Source organism: Passer domesticus, chromosome 10 (assembly GCF_036417665.1).
Source record: "Passer domesticus isolate bPasDom1 chromosome 10, bPasDom1.hap1, whole genome shotgun sequence".
In the NCBI taxonomy this organism is placed as follows: domain Eukaryota; kingdom Metazoa; phylum Chordata; class Aves; order Passeriformes; family Passeridae; genus Passer; species Passer domesticus.
In genome coordinates, this window is record NC_087483.1 from 32,339,574 (window position 1) to 32,361,403 (window position 21,830).

At 42.1% G+C, this 21,830-nt stretch overlaps 1 protein-coding gene across 10 annotated transcripts in view; it reads left to right on the forward strand.

Moving 5' to 3' along the window:
• The window catches only part of SLC15A2 (solute carrier family 15 member 2), an 84,824-nt gene that overhangs the window by 49,748 nt on the left and 13,246 nt on the right, over positions 1–21,830 (forward strand). For all 10 annotated transcript variants that reach the window (XR_010369436.1, XM_064434998.1, XM_064435003.1 and 7 more), the window contains 13 exons: positions 1,088–1,180; positions 2,278–2,377; positions 7,390–7,480; positions 9,540–9,617; positions 11,000–11,082; positions 12,079–12,165; positions 12,481–12,570; positions 12,909–12,953; positions 15,188–15,220; positions 16,281–16,369; positions 18,083–18,164; positions 20,106–20,231; positions 20,593–20,757. Coding sequence is in view for 9 of the 10 variants with exons in the window: in XM_064434998.1 (XP_064291068.1) it covers positions 1,088–1,180; positions 2,278–2,377; positions 7,390–7,480; positions 9,540–9,617; positions 11,000–11,082; positions 12,079–12,165; positions 12,481–12,570; positions 12,909–12,953; positions 15,188–15,220; positions 16,281–16,369; positions 18,083–18,164; positions 20,106–20,231; positions 20,593–20,757 (1,162 nt within the window). In the remaining variant the exon portion in view is untranslated. The remainder of the gene's footprint in view (positions 1–1,087; positions 1,181–2,277; positions 2,378–7,389; positions 7,481–9,539; positions 9,618–10,999; positions 11,083–12,078; positions 12,166–12,480; positions 12,571–12,908; positions 12,954–15,187; positions 15,221–16,280; positions 16,370–18,082; positions 18,165–20,105; positions 20,232–20,592; positions 20,758–21,830) is intronic.

A 21,830-nucleotide genomic window follows, 5' to 3' on the forward strand; every position in this document is an offset into this window, starting at 1 on the left:
GTTCTTAAGGAGGTGTCAGTGTCCTTTTTTTTTCCTCTGTGCTCAATTTTAGTCATTTTCTTGTCAATTTGAATGAAAATAAAAACAGTGGGGCTTTATTAAATTTATTATTTAAGGTCACATAGCAATGTTCATTAGTTTTGAGAATGTTTATATTGCAGCATGATGTTGTGAGAAGGTAAAACCTTATACAGATGCTCGTGTGTTAGTCAAAACACTTTCCTTGGAGTAATCCCTATAATTTAATGGGAAGTGGCTTTTACTGTAGAAGCTGGACCTTGGCCAATATAACAGATTAGAGGAGCTTTTAGGAATGATCTGATGTGGTGCTAAATTAGCTGTTGCAGCCAGGGTTTGAATGCATCAGGGACCTCTTCCATGCTCAAAGCTCATAGGACTTCTTCTAGTGTTTCTGTCTTTACAAGTCCTTTGATTCACTTCTGTATGTGTCTTCAGCACAAGAATGCATAGATTTCTCTTAATCTAGAGAGTAGTGAAGGAATAGAATACACTCAAGAGTCTGATCATCCTGCTCGTATTTCTTCTTCTCCCTCACCAATGCATAGGAGGCAGATAGATGAGCTCAGTCTTACAGAGATACTTGGGACCCAAAACAGACTTACAGTGAGGAAACCATGCTCCTAATTCAGGTTTGTTAGGTGGGTCAAATGTGGGCAACAGTCTCTCAACATCCCTTCCAGTCAAGGGATTCACTTATGCACATCCTACAAAATGCCATTTATTAGTAATTTGAAAACTGAGTTGGGCCTAAACAGTGCTCTTCTCTTTGCAGTCTTCCATGCATGACAAGACTGGAACACTTTTCATTTATTCTGCTCAGTAATGTCTACAAATAAAGCAGGGGCTATCCCTCCTTAATCTGAATCCATTTGCATATCTATTCCTTCTAGTCCACTCGGTGTTGACACAAAGGAATTACAGCTGCCCACTGTACCACTGGTAGAACAAACCAGTTCCTTGTGTGCCAACCAAGTAGAGCTGCCATATCAGGGCCCACGGGCACCCTCTGTTTTCAGCTTGTACATCACCCAGCACCTTCAGTCACTGCTGTTTGCTTTCCTCACAGGACGATCATCTACCTCTCCATTGTGTATGTTGTTGGCCATCTGATAAAGTCAGTCGGTGCCATTCCATCCCTGGGCAACCAGGCAGTTCATGTGTAAGTAGCCCTTGAAGCCACAGTGCTGTAGCAGGTTGTGATGGTAATTATTTACCCAAGTCTGTAATTTGTTTTATCTCCATCAGACCAGCATTTTGGGGGCTGTGCATGGATTACTTTCATCAGGGAAGGGTTAGGAATGTCTGAGGAAGAGCAGAAGGGTGGATCTAGTGTGTGAACATGGCAGATGGAGTTGGAAATCATCACACAGACTCTAACCTCTTTGGCACAGGCACTGAGGATCACCCCTCTCTGCTCTACCATGCCACTGGTTTGGTCTCCTGTATCCAGCTGCCTACAGCAGGCTCCTTGCTGGAGCCTGCTCATTTCATCAGCACAGCTGCCCAGCTCAGCAAGATTCCCCTGTGTGCATGGGAACACAAAACTGAAATACATTTTCTGATGAGAGGGGAAGGGTCTGTCTCTTCCACAGGATACAACCCTCTAGATTCTGAACTGATAGGCTTGTCAGAGTGGTGTCTCTGAAACCACCAAGCCAGTTTTGTCTGTGTAGTCATGGCTCAAAAACTATGCACATGCAGGCAGGAGCACATGTTGTTTACAGAACAATTTTCTTTTGTCCCAGACCTGGTCAGTCCTGATACTCTTGTTCCCTGGAGACATAATCTGTCAGGCCAACAATGGCATTTTGAAAACCACTGGGAAGTAGAAAGCACACAAGAATGAGCCTCATTCAAATAGTTTGTCTGCTCTTACCCAGGCTACAAAAAGTACTCCCCTTTTTCTTTTTTTTTTTTTTTTTCTTTTTCTCAGTTGATCTCTGACAGCTTTTGTTGTCATATAAATAAAAATAATTCCACAGATCTTTGATCTCCTATATGTCCATTGGACCTCAGAATAACAAGAAACTGACAAAACCAGTTTGGTTAATTGATTGGTACGGAATGCAGAAATTAGGATAATTAATTTGTTTTTCAAATTATTAGGATATTTAATTTGTTTGTTTATCTAGCTCATCATCATTACCGTGTGCAAAAGACAACATTATCAGAGGAATCAAGGTTGGGTGACACTAAAATACTCTCATAAGCTCTGGAAAGGTTTTGCAATGGTGATATTTTTGTTCTTGCACGAAGGGTCCTGTCTATGGTTGGTCTGTTTTTGATCGCCCTTGGAACGGGAGGTATCAAGCCCTGTGTCTCTGCATTTGGTGGGGACCAGTTTGAAGAGGAACATGTAAGACTTCTTTTCTTTCCTAAATTCTGCAGTGTCTGCTTACTTTGTGAGGATGTTTATGTGATGAAAATCCTGTTGTGCTAGAATAAGGGCCAGTTTGCTGGAAAAGACATAGTAAGACACGAGGTAGGATGGTTTGCATAAGACTTGAGAGAATCTGGATGCTTCAGGAAGGCAAAATGTCAGCAGAACAGGATTGATACTGGAAAGAATAGGTCATAATTGCATCAAATCATCTAAATGTTAATTGGACATCAGAGTAGTTAAAAAATCCTGTCTTGCATATCACAGAACTGTATATAACAGAGATCAGCCTAACAGGGGTGATTATAATGCACTGCAGAGGAATATGGCAAATGAAAGAAAAGACTATCACCAGCCTATGCTTCTGTGGGATTTTTTCCTCAAATCAGTCATAGTCTGTGTCTCCGATGTTGTTCAAAAAGAACTGTAGGAAATTCTAGTCTTTTGCAAGTAATACCAGAATGTTTTCTGAATATTCCAGAATGGAAAGTTCTGAAGAGTGGAGAAAATGTTTCTGTTTAGCTGTGTTTGTGCTGTCTATCCTGAGAATTGTAGTCCAGGTGCTTTGTGTCCTCATTCTCTGTCATGAGTGCTTAGCCCCTCATCTGCACTAATCTCAAACTCCCATTATTCAGAACAGGGCTAAACCAGGGATAAGGTAGTGCTTAAGGAAGCAAAGCAGGTCAGGAAGTGCTAATCCTCAGGCAAAATGCTAAATTTTTCAATTGACTTGAATTTAAATAGATTTATGTTGACCTAACACACAAATAGAAATTTCTATTTTCTCAATGAAAAGTATTCAAATCACCAAATTGTGTGCAGGGCATAAGTCCTCAAATATGTAGAAGGCTGCTGCTACAAAAAAGAAAATAAGTGTTGGGGTCTGTGGTGAGTAGGCTTAAACTCAAGGAGGATTATTTAGGACTGAGAGTGTGAAAATTTTTTCTAGAAATAGATCCAGAGAAATACTAGGAAATACTAGGGCCTTTGGGAGATGGAAATTCCCATCAATGGAGGCATTAAAGAAGGACATTAGACTAATAGTGTGTCAGGAAAAGCACTGGTAAATTTGGATAAGAGTTGGCCCCTTGGACAAGGAGTCCAGTAGGGCAGGGTTCTCCTTGTCTTTTCCAGTACCCCAGTATGAAGTCAACATGTAATGAAATAATAGAGACTAAATAAAAATTTTTGGGAAGAGTTGTGCTTTTTGCACATGAACTGAGTGATGCTGAAGTTATGAAGCATATGATTAGTAAGAAGTAACAAAACATGGGATGTTCTGCGGTCACTTGTCCAAAGCACATTCTCCTGCAGGCATGTCTGCATGCTGTCAGTTGCACATGGTGCTTTAGGGGATGTGGCAGAAAGGGAATCAGCAATGCTCTGGTGGTCACCAGCCTCCCCAGCTGGCACTACTCTGACCAAAAGCAGGCTGGCAGCACAGCACATGTGCTTTGGGATAACTGCATGTATCCCAGTGCATCCTGGCTTGTGGCACCAATAGTTGTCCCAACAGAATTCTAAGAGGTCCAACAGCAGCATTTATACAAGTGCTACTTTGATGAATATTAATGATTAATAGTGTTTATCCAGCATCTTTCAATTGCCACCTAATTACAGTATAATATGTAACACTTATCTTCAGAGTGTTTTATAGACTTCAGCTAATGAATCTCAGCACCCCTCTCAGGCACATACATATTATCATTCCAACTTTACAACTACAGCTGCATCACAGAGAGAAAACCTCAACTGCCTGTGGTTGTGTGGGCCTGTGCCCATTCTCCAGCATTTAGACTACATCTCTCCAACAAATTTATCAAATACAAAGGCTCAAACATTCACCTGTGTGCTACCTGCAAGAAAAACTAATTTAGAGAAAGAAAACTGTAAAAAGCATTCTGATAAGAACAATGTGTTCTGCTCTATTAGCTTTTTTCCAAACATTCTTTTCAAAATAGAAAGTTTTCTATTTTACCATTTTGAAATGACTTGGCCTTTCAGAAGAAACAAATGTTTTATGCTATGTGATAGGAAGTTTAAGTCATCAGAATTGGAATGAGAAGTTTTGATTTTGTAAGGAATGAAAGGTTTGAGGCCAAATAGAATATTTCTTTCCTCTGGAGTGGGGTTTGAGGGGGTCTTATGTTTTATTTTCTTCCACTCCAGGTAGGCTGAAATAAGTTTTAAAAATTCACTATGAAATGAAGTATTTGATTCTCCCTTAATTTTCCGGACACCAATAAACTTCATCTGAGTCCTTAAGTGCACAGGCTTATTTGTTTTGTCTGAAAACTTGGGATGAAGTAGTTCTGTGTATAAATAACTAAATTACCCCTGCTATTCCTAGAGACAAGTTTATGTTTTGAGGTAAATGCACAACATCAATCTGATTCTCTTTTAAGTACTTCAGGAGCATATTAGTCTTGGATCTGCCACTTTGAGAACAGTACTACTGCAGACAGTGATGGGGACTGATTTGGTGGGAGGTCAGATAGGGAAAACAGATTTATCTGCAGGAGATTTCCAAATGCCTTTGTCTATGGGATTAGAAGTCAAAGTTAAAAATGCCTGAACAAAATTATATTTACAATATGTTATATGAATATGAAGCTGCTGTACATATTAATTAGGGACCAAAGCTGCTTTCAAACAGTGCAGTATGGTGTTTAAGGTGCTAAATAGCTTTCCTTTGTTTCTTTATTTTCTGGTTGCCAAGGAGATCAGGATTATCAAGTACAATACCTTTTCTCAAATTAGTTAATCCAAATCAGGTTGTTAATGTATGTCTGCTCTAAAGATTAAGACAATAGGGAGGAAATTCTTTATTCCAATCAGTATAATTTGCAAGCTGCTAGGTCATTATTTTTGTAACTATTTCAGCTTTTCTGTGACCATTTTTATTTCCATAACTATAATCTGAAAATGTGTGAAATAAGATTCTCCAAATTCTTTATGCATTACTACCCTCTTCTCTTACTACCACATTCTTTTTGGTAATTGTTGCTCTAGACTTTATCATGTCAAGAGCTGCATGCTTGAGTTTATCACAGCTCTCAGAAACTCTGATTTCCTCAGATATGCAGGGTTAGAGACATGCCATGACAATTTGGCTAGAAGAGGACAGGCCTGTGAGGGTTCTACTGCACGACCTCGACAAATCGTGGGAGGGCTATCCAGGAGTGGGGAAGAGTGCCGAGGCTGCTCGTTTCTCTAGTTTTCTCTTTGATGACAAATAACTAGTCACAAAGGTAGAATGGAAAAGAGAATATAATTTTACTCATTTAACAGTAGAAAGTTCTGGGTTATCAAAACCGCCAGCAAGGAAAGGAATATAACAGGTAGTAAGACCTACTGCTGTTTTCTATTAACCATGAGAAGATGCCATTGAGATGATTTTTATAAGGCTTTCAAATCCTTTAGCCTAGGATACATAATTTAAGAGGAATGTATGGGTCAGCCTTGAACACTAGGAAATAAAATTGTGCAAAATCCAAAAGCTCAGTTGATGGGGTCTTCCTAACTGTGCTTAATCCAAGTAAGGAGACCCCCAGACTCCTTGGTGGGTGGCAGTGGGAGGTGATGGGGCTCTCACCCTGACCTTCTCAGTACCCATTTTACAAGGGGATGTAGAGAAGCCCTCTCATACTCTCCCACCTCCTCCTCTTCCCTGCAGTAATCCCCTGTGATAAGAGGCTTCTTGCCATACGAAGAAGCAATATTTCCTGCTGGCTGCACCATTAGTTACAGGAAGTTTTGCTACATTTTTGAAGCTCAGGATTCATTACTTTACAGCTGTCCTCCTTTAGCTGCCTGCAATTCTTCACGCTTTCTCCAGTTTTCTAGCCTAGTGAATATTGTTGTCTCAGGGAGCAGACAGAAGCAGGACACATTAGAAGGAAAGGAGACACAACAACATTCCCTGAGGAGTTTTCTAGCACTCAGCTAAGTTAAAGCTTTGCATTCAAATGATGCTCAGGTCATAGAGATGAGGCTCAAAGCGCCCTAAGAAGCTCTGTCGGGCACCATGCAATGCCTGATGCAATTTCCCCCTCTGCCTTTATCAGCTCAGGTGTCCCAGAGCTGCTGATACACACGAGCGTGGGGTGGGTCAGGTAGCCTGCTTTTGTTTCCCCTCTCTGCTGGCCCACCCAGGCACAGGGAGGAGGTTATCACTGTATACAGCACACGTGTGACTGTGCATGTGTGTCCCTCCCACAAGCAAGGAGAGATTGCAAACACACACATTACTCCTGCACAAAGGACCAATCTCTGCATCAAATTCTCGATTCCTTCCAAATTATGAAATATGCAGAGAGAAAGAACATCAGCAGGAATCCTTTGACTCTATAAACTACAATATGTTACAGCTTAGGTTAAATTCAAAACTCTTTCTTTTAGAGTTCATCCCTCCATCAGGCTTTTGAGTTTGCTCCCCTAGATTTAATTTACCCTATTAGTTTGGGGTTGATTGGGCTCACCTTGATGGTCTCCTTTTTGATGGATACTTCTCAATTGCTGGCACTCTTTCATCTATGCTGTGATTACCAGTTCCTTAAAATACACAGGTTTCTTTTTCTATTTCTACGCAGGAGAGGAGGGAAAAAAATAAAGAACTCAGACATGGAAAAAAATTATGAGCTTGTCAAACCGTGCCAAATTGGATTGAATTAGGTGACAAAGGATCTGAATCATGCTACTTGTTCTGAATAAGTAAATGCTTTCCCCTCCTTCCAGTCTCACAGCACTCTCAAAGCAGCAGCTTTTGCTCTGAAATGCCAAAAAGCCCCAAAGCACTTCTCGAGTAACATGAGCTGATTTGTGTGAGCATTTACCATCACCTGAACACGAGCTTGTTTGCTTAACATTTTATGCACTTTGTGTCAATATTTACCCAGCCTTCCTAACGAGAGAATTGATAGTGTTCAATTTGCAAGCCCAATGCTGTGTATTAGCCATGACATTGACATTGTCTTCTCTTGTTTTAGACCTCAGAGAGAAGCAAGTTTTTTTCCATCTTCTATTTATCCATTAATGCTGGAAGTTTGATCTCCACGTTTGTAACTCCTGTATTAAGAGGTCAGTGTGGATTTAGAATAAAACAATAAATTAGCTGCCCTCTAACTACTCTGCTGTGCATAGTAGTTAGATTCTTATGACAACAGAATGACAGAAATTATATTATCTGTGGAGTGGTCAGTATATTGCATTTACACCTTGTTAATCCTGCAGTAGCAGCATAACAGATTTATGATACAGGCAGACAATTCACAGAAATTATATTCCTGGTTGTATTTCAAAGCCAGTCCGAACTACAGAATTAAAACGTGAAAGGTGGAAGGACCTATATGGTCATCTATTCCCCACTGCCAGTGAAGGACTTGGCTTCAGGTAAACTGTGGATGGGAAATGAGCTCTGCTGTCCTGTGTAGTATCAGGGCTGAAAAACTTAGCAGGGCTGGTTTTAAAGTCCTACCTTCTCCCTCCCATGGGGTGCTGCTGACTTCTGGAGGGCTCTCTCCTGGCACTCAGGCTTGTCTGCGTGGATCTGCTTGCAAGATTGCTGCCCTGAGCAACTAGCCTTGAAGACAAAGCACAGTCCTATGCCCCATTTAAGACCTACTTTATATTCCAGCCTGCTTGCAAAACCCTTTTTAGTCCCCGAGCCTTGCTGCACTTACTTCATTGTATTGCAGCGTTTTGAAGCCAAAGGGATTGGCACACTCTAAATACGGGTGCAGAGGCAGAGCAGCAGGCCATAGGTGATGGGGACAGGGACAAGGTAGTCTTCACATTTAGTTGCCTTTTTTTTCATTCCATTCCATGGCTTCCAGAAGGCTCTGTTTGTTTGGAGTGTCATTTTAACAGGCTCTTGTCTCATGTTTACACCATGCACAGGAACAGAGACAAATGCTGTACCTCTTACTCATTCATTCTCTAGTGTCTTCAGGTCAGCATTCAGTTGGGAAGGGCTATTGCTTAAAGTAGTCAATGGGCAGATGAAAATCCAGTCCCTTGAAGCATCAAAACATGTGCCAGTATAAACTAGTTGCACCATGGAACTGGAGAGGATGGGGAAAGTGTAATACTTTTGCTAAGTGTAAAATCTTTTTTTGGAAGAGCAGGAAATGCAGTTTGTAGACATTTGGTACAAATACAAAATATATACTTCTAGGCAGAGAAGTCCAACTCATTTAGCGTGGTAAAAGTTCAGTGTGCCCCGAGAGCCCATGCTCTCTGCTTTGTTGGATTTTAGATAATTTGCTGAAAATAAGTAAATAAATGCTATGCATGCACACAGCTGTGCAGCTGTGATTTTCCAGCTACAACAAACAGGAGCAGCTGAGGGCTTAATGGATTGGTCTCCTGTTAACTCTGTTGGCTTACTTAGCCATTTTGTCATTCTCCATGTAAGAATGCAGTAATGTCTAGCCCCTGGCATTCAAACACAGAGCCCACTGCTGGTTTGCTGTTTGCAGCCAGAGCACAGTGCAAGAACTGACCTGGTCCAAGAGGTGCAGCTTTCAGTGACCCAGAGCTCAGATTGATGCAGCCCGTGCTATAACACATCTGGTTTCCTGATGGGTTGCTGCAAGACCTGACATTTGAAGCAGACTGCCCCTAGTGAGATTGGTGGTGGTGGGAAAGGGAACTGGAGTTCTAGGGCTTATCCTGGGCTCCCACTTACACAGCACAGGCATTGGCTTTCACTTTGTCCACTGTAGGTCACTATGAAAACAATTCAGGTTTTTCACTCAAGACTGATGCAGCACAGTACTGGTTATTTAGATCTAGCCAAATACAGAATGGCTTCAGGTTATTTTAAATGTTGTGCTTTTTTTTTCCCAATTACAGTTCCTAGTACTTCTTTATACCTATTTGTCTGCCCCCTCCCTTCTACTGTTTGCATCAATATCCTATTATCAGCTGCTTTTGCTGGCAGACACTAACCCTGCTTCCAAATTGTCTTCATCAAGGGAGGACAACTGTTTCAAGGAGATTCAATTCACAGTGTCAAGCAGTAGCAAAGAAGATTTAAAACCAGGGGAAGTGACTGATTTAGGGAATCAAATCAAAAGCCCCAGTAACATAAGTCTAGATGTAATGAGCTGCTTTTATTTCTGACTTTTTTTTTCAGGGGATGTGAAATGTTTCGGAGAGGATTGTTATGCACTGGCTTTTGGTGTCCCAGCAGCACTGATGGTGTTGGCACTTGGTGAGTGGAAATAGTGGTAATAGGAGTTACCAGTTTTGAGTCCATGGATAGATGAGAAAATGCACAAATTCACTAATTCTGTGATGGGAAATGAAAGAGTTCAAGGTCACCTAACAATTCCCCAGTTCAGAACAGAAATAAATATCAGTAGTTGATTGATGGTGGGCTGAGCATGGTTTTACTGCAATCTTTTATTGTGATACTCTTAAGGGAATGGTCTCATGCATGCTTCACACTATAATTGCTTTGCTCTCATGTAAAGGAAGGCACCAAAATGATTCTCCTGATGGCTTGCAGCTTTGCCTATGAGCAGGCATGGCCTTTGAACTGCAATCTGAGCAGCCCTTAGAGATCCCCAGCTTATAGAAGAGAAGCTTAACATGGCGCTTCTAACCTTTCCATGGGCTTCCTGCAGCTCAGGGCCATCTTCAGTGGCTCAGACTTCTGCTGCTGAATCTGTGTGCTGCAGAAGGAGCTAGATGAGATGTTGGTTTGTTCTGAGCTGTCTTACTTTGCTTGGCTGAAGTAATTCCCACAATTGCAGTGACAGCTTATTATTATGTTGTAATAAAAAATCCTTATTATCCAACTGTCAGGAGACAGCCACAGTCCCTGTGCTTCTTAATGCTTGCATCTTAGCCCTATTAATGTACTTGTCAAGATTTCTTCTTCAACCTTTATGAAACATTCAACAATCTCTCCATTTTCACTGTTACTCCTTGGTAGCCAGTACAGAGGACACCCCATCAGCTTTAGTTTTACAGCTGCAAGCTGCTGAGAAGAGTTCTTTATTATACTGCATGTGTGAGCTTTTGACACAGCATGGGGTGACATCTCATTCAGCTTGTTACCTTCACTGAGAGACAAGCAGTTGTGTGATTTCACTGCAGCATCTGGGATTTTGAAAAGTCCCCCAGAGAATGTGAATGTTGCTGTCTCCACTCAAATTTCCATCAGGGAGAAGAATCAGGAAACTGAAGAAATGTCATCAGGCCACAGCTAACGTTGCAGCAATTATTTCAAAAAAGTGCATGGTCATGGGCCTGAGAAGGTTCTGTTTTCCCCTGTGGCCTGTTCCTATCAGTTTAGGGCCACCCTGTGTGCACCATGCTGTGATGAATGTTTCTAATAGAGCAGTAGTTGCCCAGGGGAAAATGAACGTGTAAATATTGCAGTTTCAGTGAGGGCATCAGTGGAAATGTGTTTTTAGCTAGTGTCTTGCTGCCAGATTCCACATCTTGCCTGGAAAAGAAGCGATCCTGTGTGCCCCAAGGGCAGAGCATTTCTGTTGAATACAGGGGTGGGGGATCCTTCCCAGAAGCCAGTGCAGGATTGTGCTTCAGCCATGTGAATCCACATTTGGATAATAATATTTTTTTCAGTTGTGTTCATTGCTGGAAGTGGACTGTACAGAAAAACACCACCACAAGGAAATGTCTTGCTGGAAGTGTGCAAATGCATCGGTGTAAGTGTGTGTGATTTTCTTTTTCATGCGTGAGTCAGCGGTTGCAGTCCAAAAAGGTGCAAAGGGAAACGGGAGGTGGCTTTTGTAGTTCTCTACGCTGCTCTGGGATGTCTTTCTGATGAGCTGTAAGGAATTAGAAACACATTTAGGTCCTAGTTTATTTCTTCAGCATTTCAGTTGTTTTCCCTTAGCTCCATGAACTGTTCAGTTGATGTCCATGTAGTAGAACCACACGTGGCAGATGCTGGTGGAAACTGAACTGAAAGGAAAATTCAGAAACTCAGAGAGTATCAGATATATGACTCCATTTTTTTTCAGTTGAATAATTTTTCTGAACTTTATCAGTTCAGCAGACAGTAATAGCACACATTCACATTATGGACATTCAGCATGTTCATGTAAATGCAAGAGACACTTGCTGAAGTTGCATTAGAGCCTTATAAATTGTTTTTCATGGTGTGTGAGCTGAATACAGTATGTGAAAAATACTCCTTTATTTTTAGGTGGATAATGATGTTTCTATTTCAGGAAGCTGTTGCTAACAGCAGATGTTTTCTCTTTATCTAGGTCAATCCTAGTGCCAAATTTACCTTGGGGAAACAGGCGGGATCTTAAAGACAGGACTTCTAAGTGAAGTCTGTCACTTTTTTTGCCAGTGTGGCTCAGTGTGTTCAGTGACTGGAGCACACAGCATAAACAGTCCAGGAGCTGGACTTCAATGACCTTTGTGGGTCCCTTCCAGCTCAGGCTATTCTAAGATTCAGTGATTCTATGATTCATTCCCCCATCATACCTTTAATCACCCAGTGTCATAGAAACTTCCCTGCAGACAATTCATCATAAAGCCTCCAATCTGAGATTTTAGAGGTATCCAGAAACCCACCCCCCTCAATGTTCTGGCACTACTTATAGGAGATAGGGAAGGTAGCCTTGAGTTGGGAATGTGACGAGGGCAGGTACAGCATTAGTGAGTTACTCTCCCGTTTTTCTCTCTAGTTTGCTATTAAAAACCGGCTGAAAAACCGCTCCCCTGAGATTCCAAAGAGAGATCACTGGCTGGACTGGGCTTCAGAAAAATACTCAGTAAGTGATGCTCTGCTTGGTAGGTTTGGAGTGGGAAGGGAGAATCTGGCAGACAGACAGGGGAGACAGTAAGACTAGCCTGGCCACACCATTCCTCACATGCATTTTCCTGTCCCTTCCCACTTCTGTACTCTCCTGACCCTTAATGGACAGTTTAGGTGCTGCACTGAAATGTAAAAATGCAAACGTATCCAATGTCACAAGGAAGTGCAATGAAGAACTGCCATGCAGAAATAAATAGGAGTTATGCTTTGTGGCTTGGATCACCTGTTGGCTTTACACCCCTACCTTACGTTTTCACTTGTTCCCTTTTAGAAACAGCTGATCGGGGAGGTTAAAATGGTGACTCGTGTTCTCTTCCTCTTCATACCACTGCCAATGTTCTGGGCCCTGTTTGATCAGCAGGTACAGTACAGTGGGTACAGCTCTGCCTGCCAGCCTTGGCTGGCACCTCTGTCCTTTTGGGGTAACGTGAAAGCATCCTGGGGACACAGTGGGCCACACTCCTGCCAAGTGTCCAGGGCCTTCCACCATCACTGCTGGTCAGCCCCTCAGAGTCCTGCCAAGTGTCTGGCACAGGAGAATGAGAGGGGAGAATGTGCCCTGCCTAATGACAGGTGTTACAGGTGGGGGAAGGAATAGATGGGAAATAAGACTTCCATCACTGTCATCTTCTCTGTCTCCATGTTTTCTAGCCCCACAGAACATGTTGAATGCTTCACTGCTGTCTGTTTTCTCTTTAGGGATCCAGGTGGACTTTGCAAGCCACAAAAATGAATGCTGATTTTGTAAGTACTTAATGTCATCAGGGCTGGTAAGACTAGTAGTAACATCCCTGCTCTTGCTTATTAACCGGAGTCTTGCAGTACTAAGAACATCTGCTTGGTGAATCTGGGTGAGTCTCACTTTTGGTGATTAGAAGCCAGAGGCTCTGTTCATGCAGCCATGTTCAGTTCATCACAGCTCATCTCAGCTAGAAGTGAGGGCTGGGGAGCCACCAGTAGCCTGCAAGGTCAGGGGTGCTGACCTGCTGACAGCCAGTGGCTCTGTGACCTAGAGCAGGTAGGATTTTCAGCCTGCTGCCCCCATGGAAGCCAGACAAGTCACTCAGCCCTAGAGCTGTTGTACGTTCTGCACCGGATCACTTGGTGATACATTAATGAAGCTCTCAAAACCAGCAGGAATCTTGTGTATAGGTTAAAGATGCAATAGGGATTAATTAGCTAGTTTTTGTAAAGTTTTTCAAAGGTGTGAATGGCAAGTGGTGCAGGCTACAGTAGCAGATAAATGTAGATCAGCTATCTGCCCGAAGGTGTCTCCACACTGGGCTGTTTTTCAGACATAGATGTTTTAACAGGCCATCTAGATCTTGCCTGCAGATGCTCACATCAAAATCTAGGATTGTAGGATTCCATTTTCCAGTTTAAAATTGTCTTAAGGCCATAAATTTGAGACCTTCTATGTCACTCCTGTTAAAAATTGGGCTCTCAATATGTGATGCTCATTAGGCTTAATTAGTTCAAATGAGGCATGGAAAAGACTACACCTTGGGTAATATTTATCCAGCTCAGAAAGACAGAACAAAGTCCATGCAGTCTATGTGATGTATGTCTAAAACATTTGTTTTCTGGTGTTTCACTCACATGCACTTAGTGATCCATTAGCAGGAGAGCTAAGTATCACCAGGTGTCTCTACTGGCATCTCTCAGGTGAACAAAGATAGATTCAAGACTTTTTTTTTTTTTTGTCACACCAACTTGGATAGCTCCTTGGCTTTTGTTTCAGTCTGCTCTGCTCTCCCATTATGAGCTGCCCCACCTCAAGAAGGTGAAAATTAACTGCAGCATCGAAGTGATCCAACCCTTAGGCTTGTTGGAGTTCACGTTTATAATACTCTGTTCTTTCTGTTCAGTGCACAAGGGCTCAGCTGGGAAGTCTGGAGTCAAACAGGGAATGATTTAGTGTCAGATGAAGTTTGCAGGCTCATTTCCTAATGGCACATTTCTATAGTGTGTGCAAAGTAGCAGGAGGGGCATTTGCCTGGTATTTTTCCACTCTCCCAGGAGGCAGCTGTGGGCAGAGACAGGCAGCCAGTCTAGACTCAGCTCAGGACAGGACTAGCAGACAGGAGAGAACCCCCCACCCCCCCCAGCATTTTCTTGGAAATAGATTATTTCCTTCCTAATTTCTTCCCTCCTGCACCCTTCCCCCCATCCCAAACCCCTTCCCCCCCATCATCTTAATTTCAAATGAAAAGCATTTCATGGAGTTCAGAAAACCACCAGTTCCTCCCTGGAGACAAGTCCATGGTTCCTTTTGGAGTTTGGGATCCATCCATCCATCCATCCATCCATCCATCCATCCATCCATCCATCCATCCATCCATCCATCCATCCATCCCTGTTGACCTTGCCCATTTAATTTGTGCAGGCTGGGATAGTGTTGCAAGTGTGAGGCACCTCTTACAGCTTTGAGGATTCTTGCCTCAAACCTAGATGCAAATGGGGGGAGGAAAGAGGTGTTTGTGCAGCCCACTGGCTCAAGGATGGTCTTTTAATTATCCTTTTGGGAACCTGGGAGAAATGCCAACAGAGCTCACAGGGTCCTGAAGTTTGGGAACACTCACTTATAGGATTGGGGCTTTTCACTTCATAGAAGCAGGGAGGAAAGAAGCTCTAAGCCTGCCTCCCAGCTTGGACACTAACACCCCCACCCTTCTCCACTCACCTTGTTCATGGCTCAGCCAGCCTGAAAGATGGGCCTCAGTACCTGTCATGAGCTGTGTCACAGCTGCCAAATATCAAGGATTGAGTGCAGCTTCCTTCTGCAAAATGATCATATTAAACACTGTGTCCTTAGACAAAAAGTGTCAAGAGCACAATATCAGCTGCTAAAGCCAACATAAAGCATTTGAGGAAACCACCTTGGCTGAAAAGGCCTTTCTGGGACTGATTACTTATTTACCATATGCACTGGTATGTTATAGTGTTTATGACTCACTTGGAATATCTTTCTGTTTCAGGGAATATATGTCCTTCAGCCTGACCAAATGCAGGTAAAAGATATTACAGGCTTAGGAATTAATCCTTAGAATGTACCTTCTTCTTTTCTCTCATTTATGTTTTTTCTCATGGGACCAGTGGCCATTCTCTGCTCCTTTTCAAGGTAATAGCAGTCCTCCTGCTTGTTGCTGTGGTGTGGCCTCTGCCTTGTTGTTCACAGGGTGCTTTGCAAACTTGGGGTTCAGAAGACCCCAAGGAAGACCTAATGCAGAAGTTGAGTCTTGCAGAACAGTGCAGGCTGCATGAACCACCATAATAATTCTTGAGCTAGTGCTGGCATGTGGAGAATACAACCTGTATCTCCTTTGAACAGGCTCCTATCCTGGGATGAACATTGTTTTTGAAATATGTTTGATTCCTCCCTTTCTGCAGGATAGATGAAAACATGAAAGCAAGATGGTGCTATGTTGTCACAGTTGATTACAATTATTATGGTGAATAGCTCTGGAGAAATTCAAAGCTGTTCTGTTCCCTGAAATCTTCCTTTGGAACGGAAACAGCATTTCTCCCTCCTTGTTCTTCATTGCTCTCTATTTTCTTGCTCAGCCACTTCTGGCTGGCAGACAAGCTGTGCTCCCACCAGGAGAAATTTTGTTCCTGAGGGATTACTTGGTTGTGTTGAAATGCGAGAAATTGCCAATCTCACAGAACAGTGCCTGTTCCTCTGGGATTTTGCTGGAGTCCCAAGATGTTTCCATTGTTGCTGATTTGTTGTAAAGTCCCACCACAGCACCAAGGGTCACCTGTCTCTATTGTCAGTGGGGTTTGTACTCTTTAAAAGCATCATGTTTCAGCTCTTTCTCCAGGGAGACTGGGCCAGTGATGCTTGCTTGCCTCTTGGAGGGGAGGATATGAACAAAATGTAGTCATGTCTGTGAAAACTAAATAGCAGAAGCTGTTAAGTGCAAACTGTGATTATATTTTTAAAGGAGGTTTTAAGTGTTTGTCCATGTCCCTTCTGTAATGGAATTATTTCTGGAGGACATTGCTTTATGGGTTTAATTATTAAAAGTTGTTTTCTAGTCACTGAACTCCCATTCTTTTGTATTGCAGTTCCTAAATCCACTTCTTATTCTTGTCTTCATCCCAATTTTTGACCTTGGGCTCTACCCCCTGATAAACATGTGCAAATTGAATTTCACGTAAGTACTTGGAGACAATGCAGATGCATCTGTGCTTTTTCTTTTGCTGTAAGTGTGCAGAACAGTTTTTAAGGAAGAGAAATGCAAATTTCCATTTACCTTTCCCAATACTTGAGAACACTTCAGTCCCAAGAGGGAGCATCCCTCTCTTCCACAGAAGGAAGTGACTCATTTCCTCATGGAAATGCCAGAGGGTAAAACCCAGTGATGTTGGATTCTGCTCTGTACAGATTATTCCAAAAGTATACAAGTAGTCTCGCTTTGAATTTGATCAACTTGTTTTCCACCTTGTTTCCCAGGTCATGCCTAAATAATTCCCTCCCTGAAAAGTCCCCATGGGACCAAATTCATGGTCCCATGCTGGCTAGGATCTGAACCAGTGAGTGCACAAGGAGATTTCCATATGAGCCATGCATTTTATCCTTAGTCTATGTTAGCAAGAAGTGCAGTGTAATAGGAGCAGCCCTCGGGTTGTTTATGAGACCCACTTTATGCAATTTGTGTGAATTAACTTCAGAGTATCTGTATTCTGCCTCTGTGGGCTGTTGCCCTGTAGCAGTGGAAGTACATTATCTGCACTCTTGGAGTGCCTTTGTCAGTGGAATTTCAACTGAAAGGAGACGAGTTTCTATGCTCCAGCACCACTTCTGCATGGGAAAGGATAATGAGCGGGGTGACTGGCTTAAAAAGCATGTTCTCAATCCAAACTAAAATGCTGAACAGAAAAAAACACATAAAATGGGGGTGGCAGGTGCCTCAGAAGCCTTCCCCTTCACCCTGCTGGTCCTTTCCCACCATGCTGAACTACTTGCACCTGAAGACATTTCAAAAATATTGTCCAGTCCTGCAATAGTGTCCCTTTTGGAGGACACACATCAGAGGCTGTGCTTCTCCCTGATCCCATTGTGAGCCCATGGCCTGGACTGTGCCTTGACTTGGCAGAAAGCTTCCTGCCTGATGACCAGCTCACAGAGTAGTTCACCCAGCAGCACAAATTCAAGGACTAACCAAGACAGAATGCCACGACTAAAGACCATTACAAAGAGTGGAGATCACTGAATCTAGAACCACATTTCTCTCAAATCTCAACAACTCAATACTCAGTTTGAATCTGCTGTTCTGGACATGTATTATTCTGATTTATATCAGATTTTCTCATGTAATTCTGGTAAAGTTGCACTAGCTTTGCCTTCAGTTTAGAAGAAAGCTCTTTATTTTCTAGAAATGTAGGTGGATTGGCATGAGAAATAACCCAGAATGAGGCCCCAGATGGTCAGAAACTTTGATGACATAAACTACACATTTTTCTATTCCTCATTCTCACTGCTAAATAGAATGTTACTTTTCTTTTGCCTTTCCCAAAAGGGACTTGAAGAGACATCATTTCTGGTGCTCCTTCCAACATCATGGATTAACATAATGTCATGAGCTATTCCCACTAGAAGAGCTGGGAAAAAGATAGTATGAAACTTGCAAGGAAGGAACTTCTTTTCATGGCATATCAGTTTTAATTGGCCTCAGTGCTGGTCTCATGCAGAATAATAAAATAGTTTTAAGTTAAGAGATTGGCAATTTAAACAACCTGTCATCCTGAGTGCCACTTGTTGGACAGTTTATTACATGGTTTTGGCACATCTTTGGCTCTGAGGAATGGTATTCTACAGTTTAAATGACTTTTTTTCCTTAATGGCACCTCTTTCATTTGCTCCATAGACCTATTAGGAAAATGGCAACAGGTATGATCCTTGCAGGGCTGGCGTTTGGACTTGCAGCGGTTATAGAAGTTAAAATAAATGTAAGTAAAGCACAAGGCATTCCTCAGAAATTCTTTCTTTCCATGGGGTGTAATTAGTAATGTCTGGTAGATAATCCTTTAAGCCATTGTGCTCCTTGATCAAACTTTGTAATGTTTTCTTTACAACTGAGCATACTGATCCAGTTGCTAATGATAATTCTTACCTTGTCTACTTTTCCCTCTCTTTGTCTCTGTGTCTTTCTTCCTAGTCTTTGCAGTTTTGCTGTGCTGGCCATCTGTATTGGTCTATATTCTAGATTTCCATCCTCAAAGTGCTTGACAGACATCTAGTTAATGCTAGTGATTAATTTCCAAAAGGTAGTCTGTTCTCTCTCCTATTTCTTGCTGTAGCTTGCCTATACTTTTCTGTTTGGGGTCTTTTGTGTGTGTGTGTGGTGGTTTTGGTTTTTTATTTAATTGTTTTAAAATTTAATTACTTTCCTGTTTTATGATGGGGATGGCTTTTTTTACATGCCAGATTGTGTCTCTGGGGAGGCAGGTGAATGCTGACACAGGCATCAGGGACTGCCAGGCATCCCCAGAGAGGATGGCAGCACATCTCTTGTAAATTCCATGTTAGCTTCTACAGATTGGTACTGTTTGTTTCTGGCTCATGACCAGCATTGTGTAGACTTTGGCTGACCTTTGTCTCACAAAAGTTACTATAGGATTAATTTTTAAAGCTTCTATGTATACTTAAAACATTCTGTTAGAGTGGCTGGCTCACAGCCCTGGATTAACATCTGCTGGCTCCTCAGGTGAATCCCCTAATGAGCCTCCCACTGAAATGAGACTGTGTGGGTTCAGGTCTTTTTTCTGATCTCTTTATGTGAGCAAAGAAATGCTCTCATTGCCACCACCAGAATCTCTGGCCAAGCACCACAGTTTGCTCTGGCTGTGGGTGACTCCTCTGGGCAGAGGCAAGGTGAGTTAGAGGTTCCCTTCTGCCTGTACATGAAAATTTTACCCTAAAGGCCATTTTAAGATCTAGCAAAGAAGAGGATAAGATGGTCCACCTTCAATTGACTGTGGGTAGCAGAAGTGAAAAGCTACAGTAATGGAACTTGCTGGATAATATTAGCAGGCCTGTTGGTCTAGAGCAGCATGTGGATACAGGGAAATCAGCTCATTCTGACTTCTTTGGTAGTGTGTCTCCCCACCCAGTTAGGTTCAAAATTCCTTGCCTGCAATACCCAAATTATCAGATAAGATAGAAGAAAAATAAATAGCTCTGCAGTATGGCTGGCAGCTACTTGAAAATAAAATGAGAAAAAAAGGAGACGTTAAAAAAAATATTAGCTCTGCAGGTAGTACAAGGCTGACACTGATTGATGTACTCTTTCTAGGAAATGATTCCTGACAGAAGGAGATACCTCAGTGCTGGAGGCATCAGCTTACTTCTCTCAGAAAACAAGAAATACAATCTATACAGTCAGCTATGTAGATAGCAAGGTGTCCAGTAATACAAAAGCACTGATTACAGACATGAAGCTGGACTGGGATTTTCAAAACTACTCAACTTCTGATCTGATTCTTTTCCCAGTCACTGACTGCAGTGGGAAATAATTATTCTGGTCACTGCTTTTGAAAGCTAAGCACAAATTTTTCCATTCTGATGTGGCAGTTGGTTAAATCCAGGCACAAGGGAGCTGTATAATGAAAGCTGTGACATTGTTCTACCTCCTCAGTAGGTGTGTAGTCTGTACACTTAGTGGTGTGAAGAGCAATTTTTGGGAGGAATGATGGGTTGGCCATTGAGCTACTGTGAGGAAACCTCCCTAAAAATGATTTATGTTCGGTTTTCTCTGAGTGCAACTTCTTTTGAGGAAGGGGTGGAAAATTGTCATTACAGAGAGGAAGACTATTATGGCTAAAAATGAAGAGATATTAAAGTGCTAATAAAGCATACAGATGGCACTTAAAGCCTTTTACTTTAATTAGGAAACCGATATGCCTCGACTTGTCCCAAAAGAAAGTTTAATTCGGGTCCTGAATTTGGCAAAGAACCCTGTTCAAGTGACAATCCAAGACAAGGACCTATTTCAGCAGCCTGTGGAGTCTTTTCAGGTAAGCATATATTTGGGACTGAAAGGCCTGACTTGCATGTCATTGAAGAAAGGATGGAGTTTTTTTCAGCCATTTTCTAATAAAGCCCACAGATGCAAAAGCTTGTTCTGCTCCATTGCCTCAGAAGTGCATGGGAATAGCTTTACAAATGAAGCATAATATCTGTTATATGAAACAGAAATTGAACATTTGCAGAAGAATTTCCCTGGCAAAGCATACACCTTACATTCACCTGTAATTAGGAATAAAGGATAACAGGATTACAGTTTCTCTTAAAGAGGGGATAGTGTTGTACCTGGTAGGAAAATACAAATCCTTTCTTATCTGAAGAAAGTGTAACCAAGTTTATTTTCTTTCGCAGAGCCCAGCTGAGTACTCAAAATTAATATTGAATGGAGAGCAACAGAGCCTTCACTTCACCCTGCAACATCAAGGATTGACTCTTGCTTTTAACTACACCGTGAAGGAAAAATCAGTATACAGCTTAATTGTTTTTGAGGCAGAAGGAAGCCTATCAAGCCGCTTAGTGAGTGTGGGAGTGAAGTGTAAATACAGTATTAATTCAATGGCTGGGATGCTACAATGGGGTAATAGGCTCATTAATTCATTTGCTCAGTTGCAATGTCTGTCTGATTGCTCTCAGATGGTCTGAACCTCACTTCTTAGCTAGAGGCACTGGATCTGTACACATCTCTGTTGGTTGATTAATAGAGGCGTTGTGGCATCTGAGAGTTTCTGGGCACACTTTAATCCACTGAGTGCTGCAGTGGGAGAGAAGAGTCATGCCTGCTAGGCAGCAGAGCTGGAGAAAGCTGGGGAAACAGAGCCAGAGGTTTTCCCCCAAAGATGGCTCTATAAAGCAAAGATGTTAAAGAGGCTCTAGGGCTGGCCATGGAATAAAAGCATCAGAGGAATGATTCTGGGACTAGTTATTGCAAGTGTTTAGTGAAAAAGCACAGAAGGCCCATTTGTTTTGCTGAACAGAATAAATAATTAAGCTCATTTCAGGCTCTGCAGCAGAGCTGGCTGTATTTGGACTTCCGTGTATTTCTGCAACAATCAGAGAGGGACATATGGGATGTGTAGGGCGGATTCTGATATCTTTTGTGCATAGCTGTATCCTAAGAAGCTGTCTTGAAATTCTTGGTGTTATTGCAAATTGTGGCAGGTGTGTAAATGCCATCAGAATCTGTCCTCATGCTAAAATATCCATTCTCTTTGCAGTTCCCGAGCCTTTTACCTTGCAGGGTAGCCACACCAAGTATTCAATATTATATAGTAGAAACCATATAACTTTTTTGAAATTACTTTAAAGAATTTATTTTGTCATAGCATCAAGATTTTTTGCTGATGATCAAACTTCATGGCTTGGAGTCTAGGGCTCAGTATCACACAAAATTAACTTTCCCTGTGACACTGAGAGCTTTGTGCTGTTTCTTTAGGAAATTGACACTTGTGACTTTCATACAGTCTTTAAGAAGCAAAAGCCTCCAACAGGCTTGGAGCATATCAGTCTCAGAGCTCCAGTACATCTATGCTGCCCCAGCTGTCTCGACTGTGCTTAAATTAATGCCCACCCTGGCACAGGCAGGCTCTCAT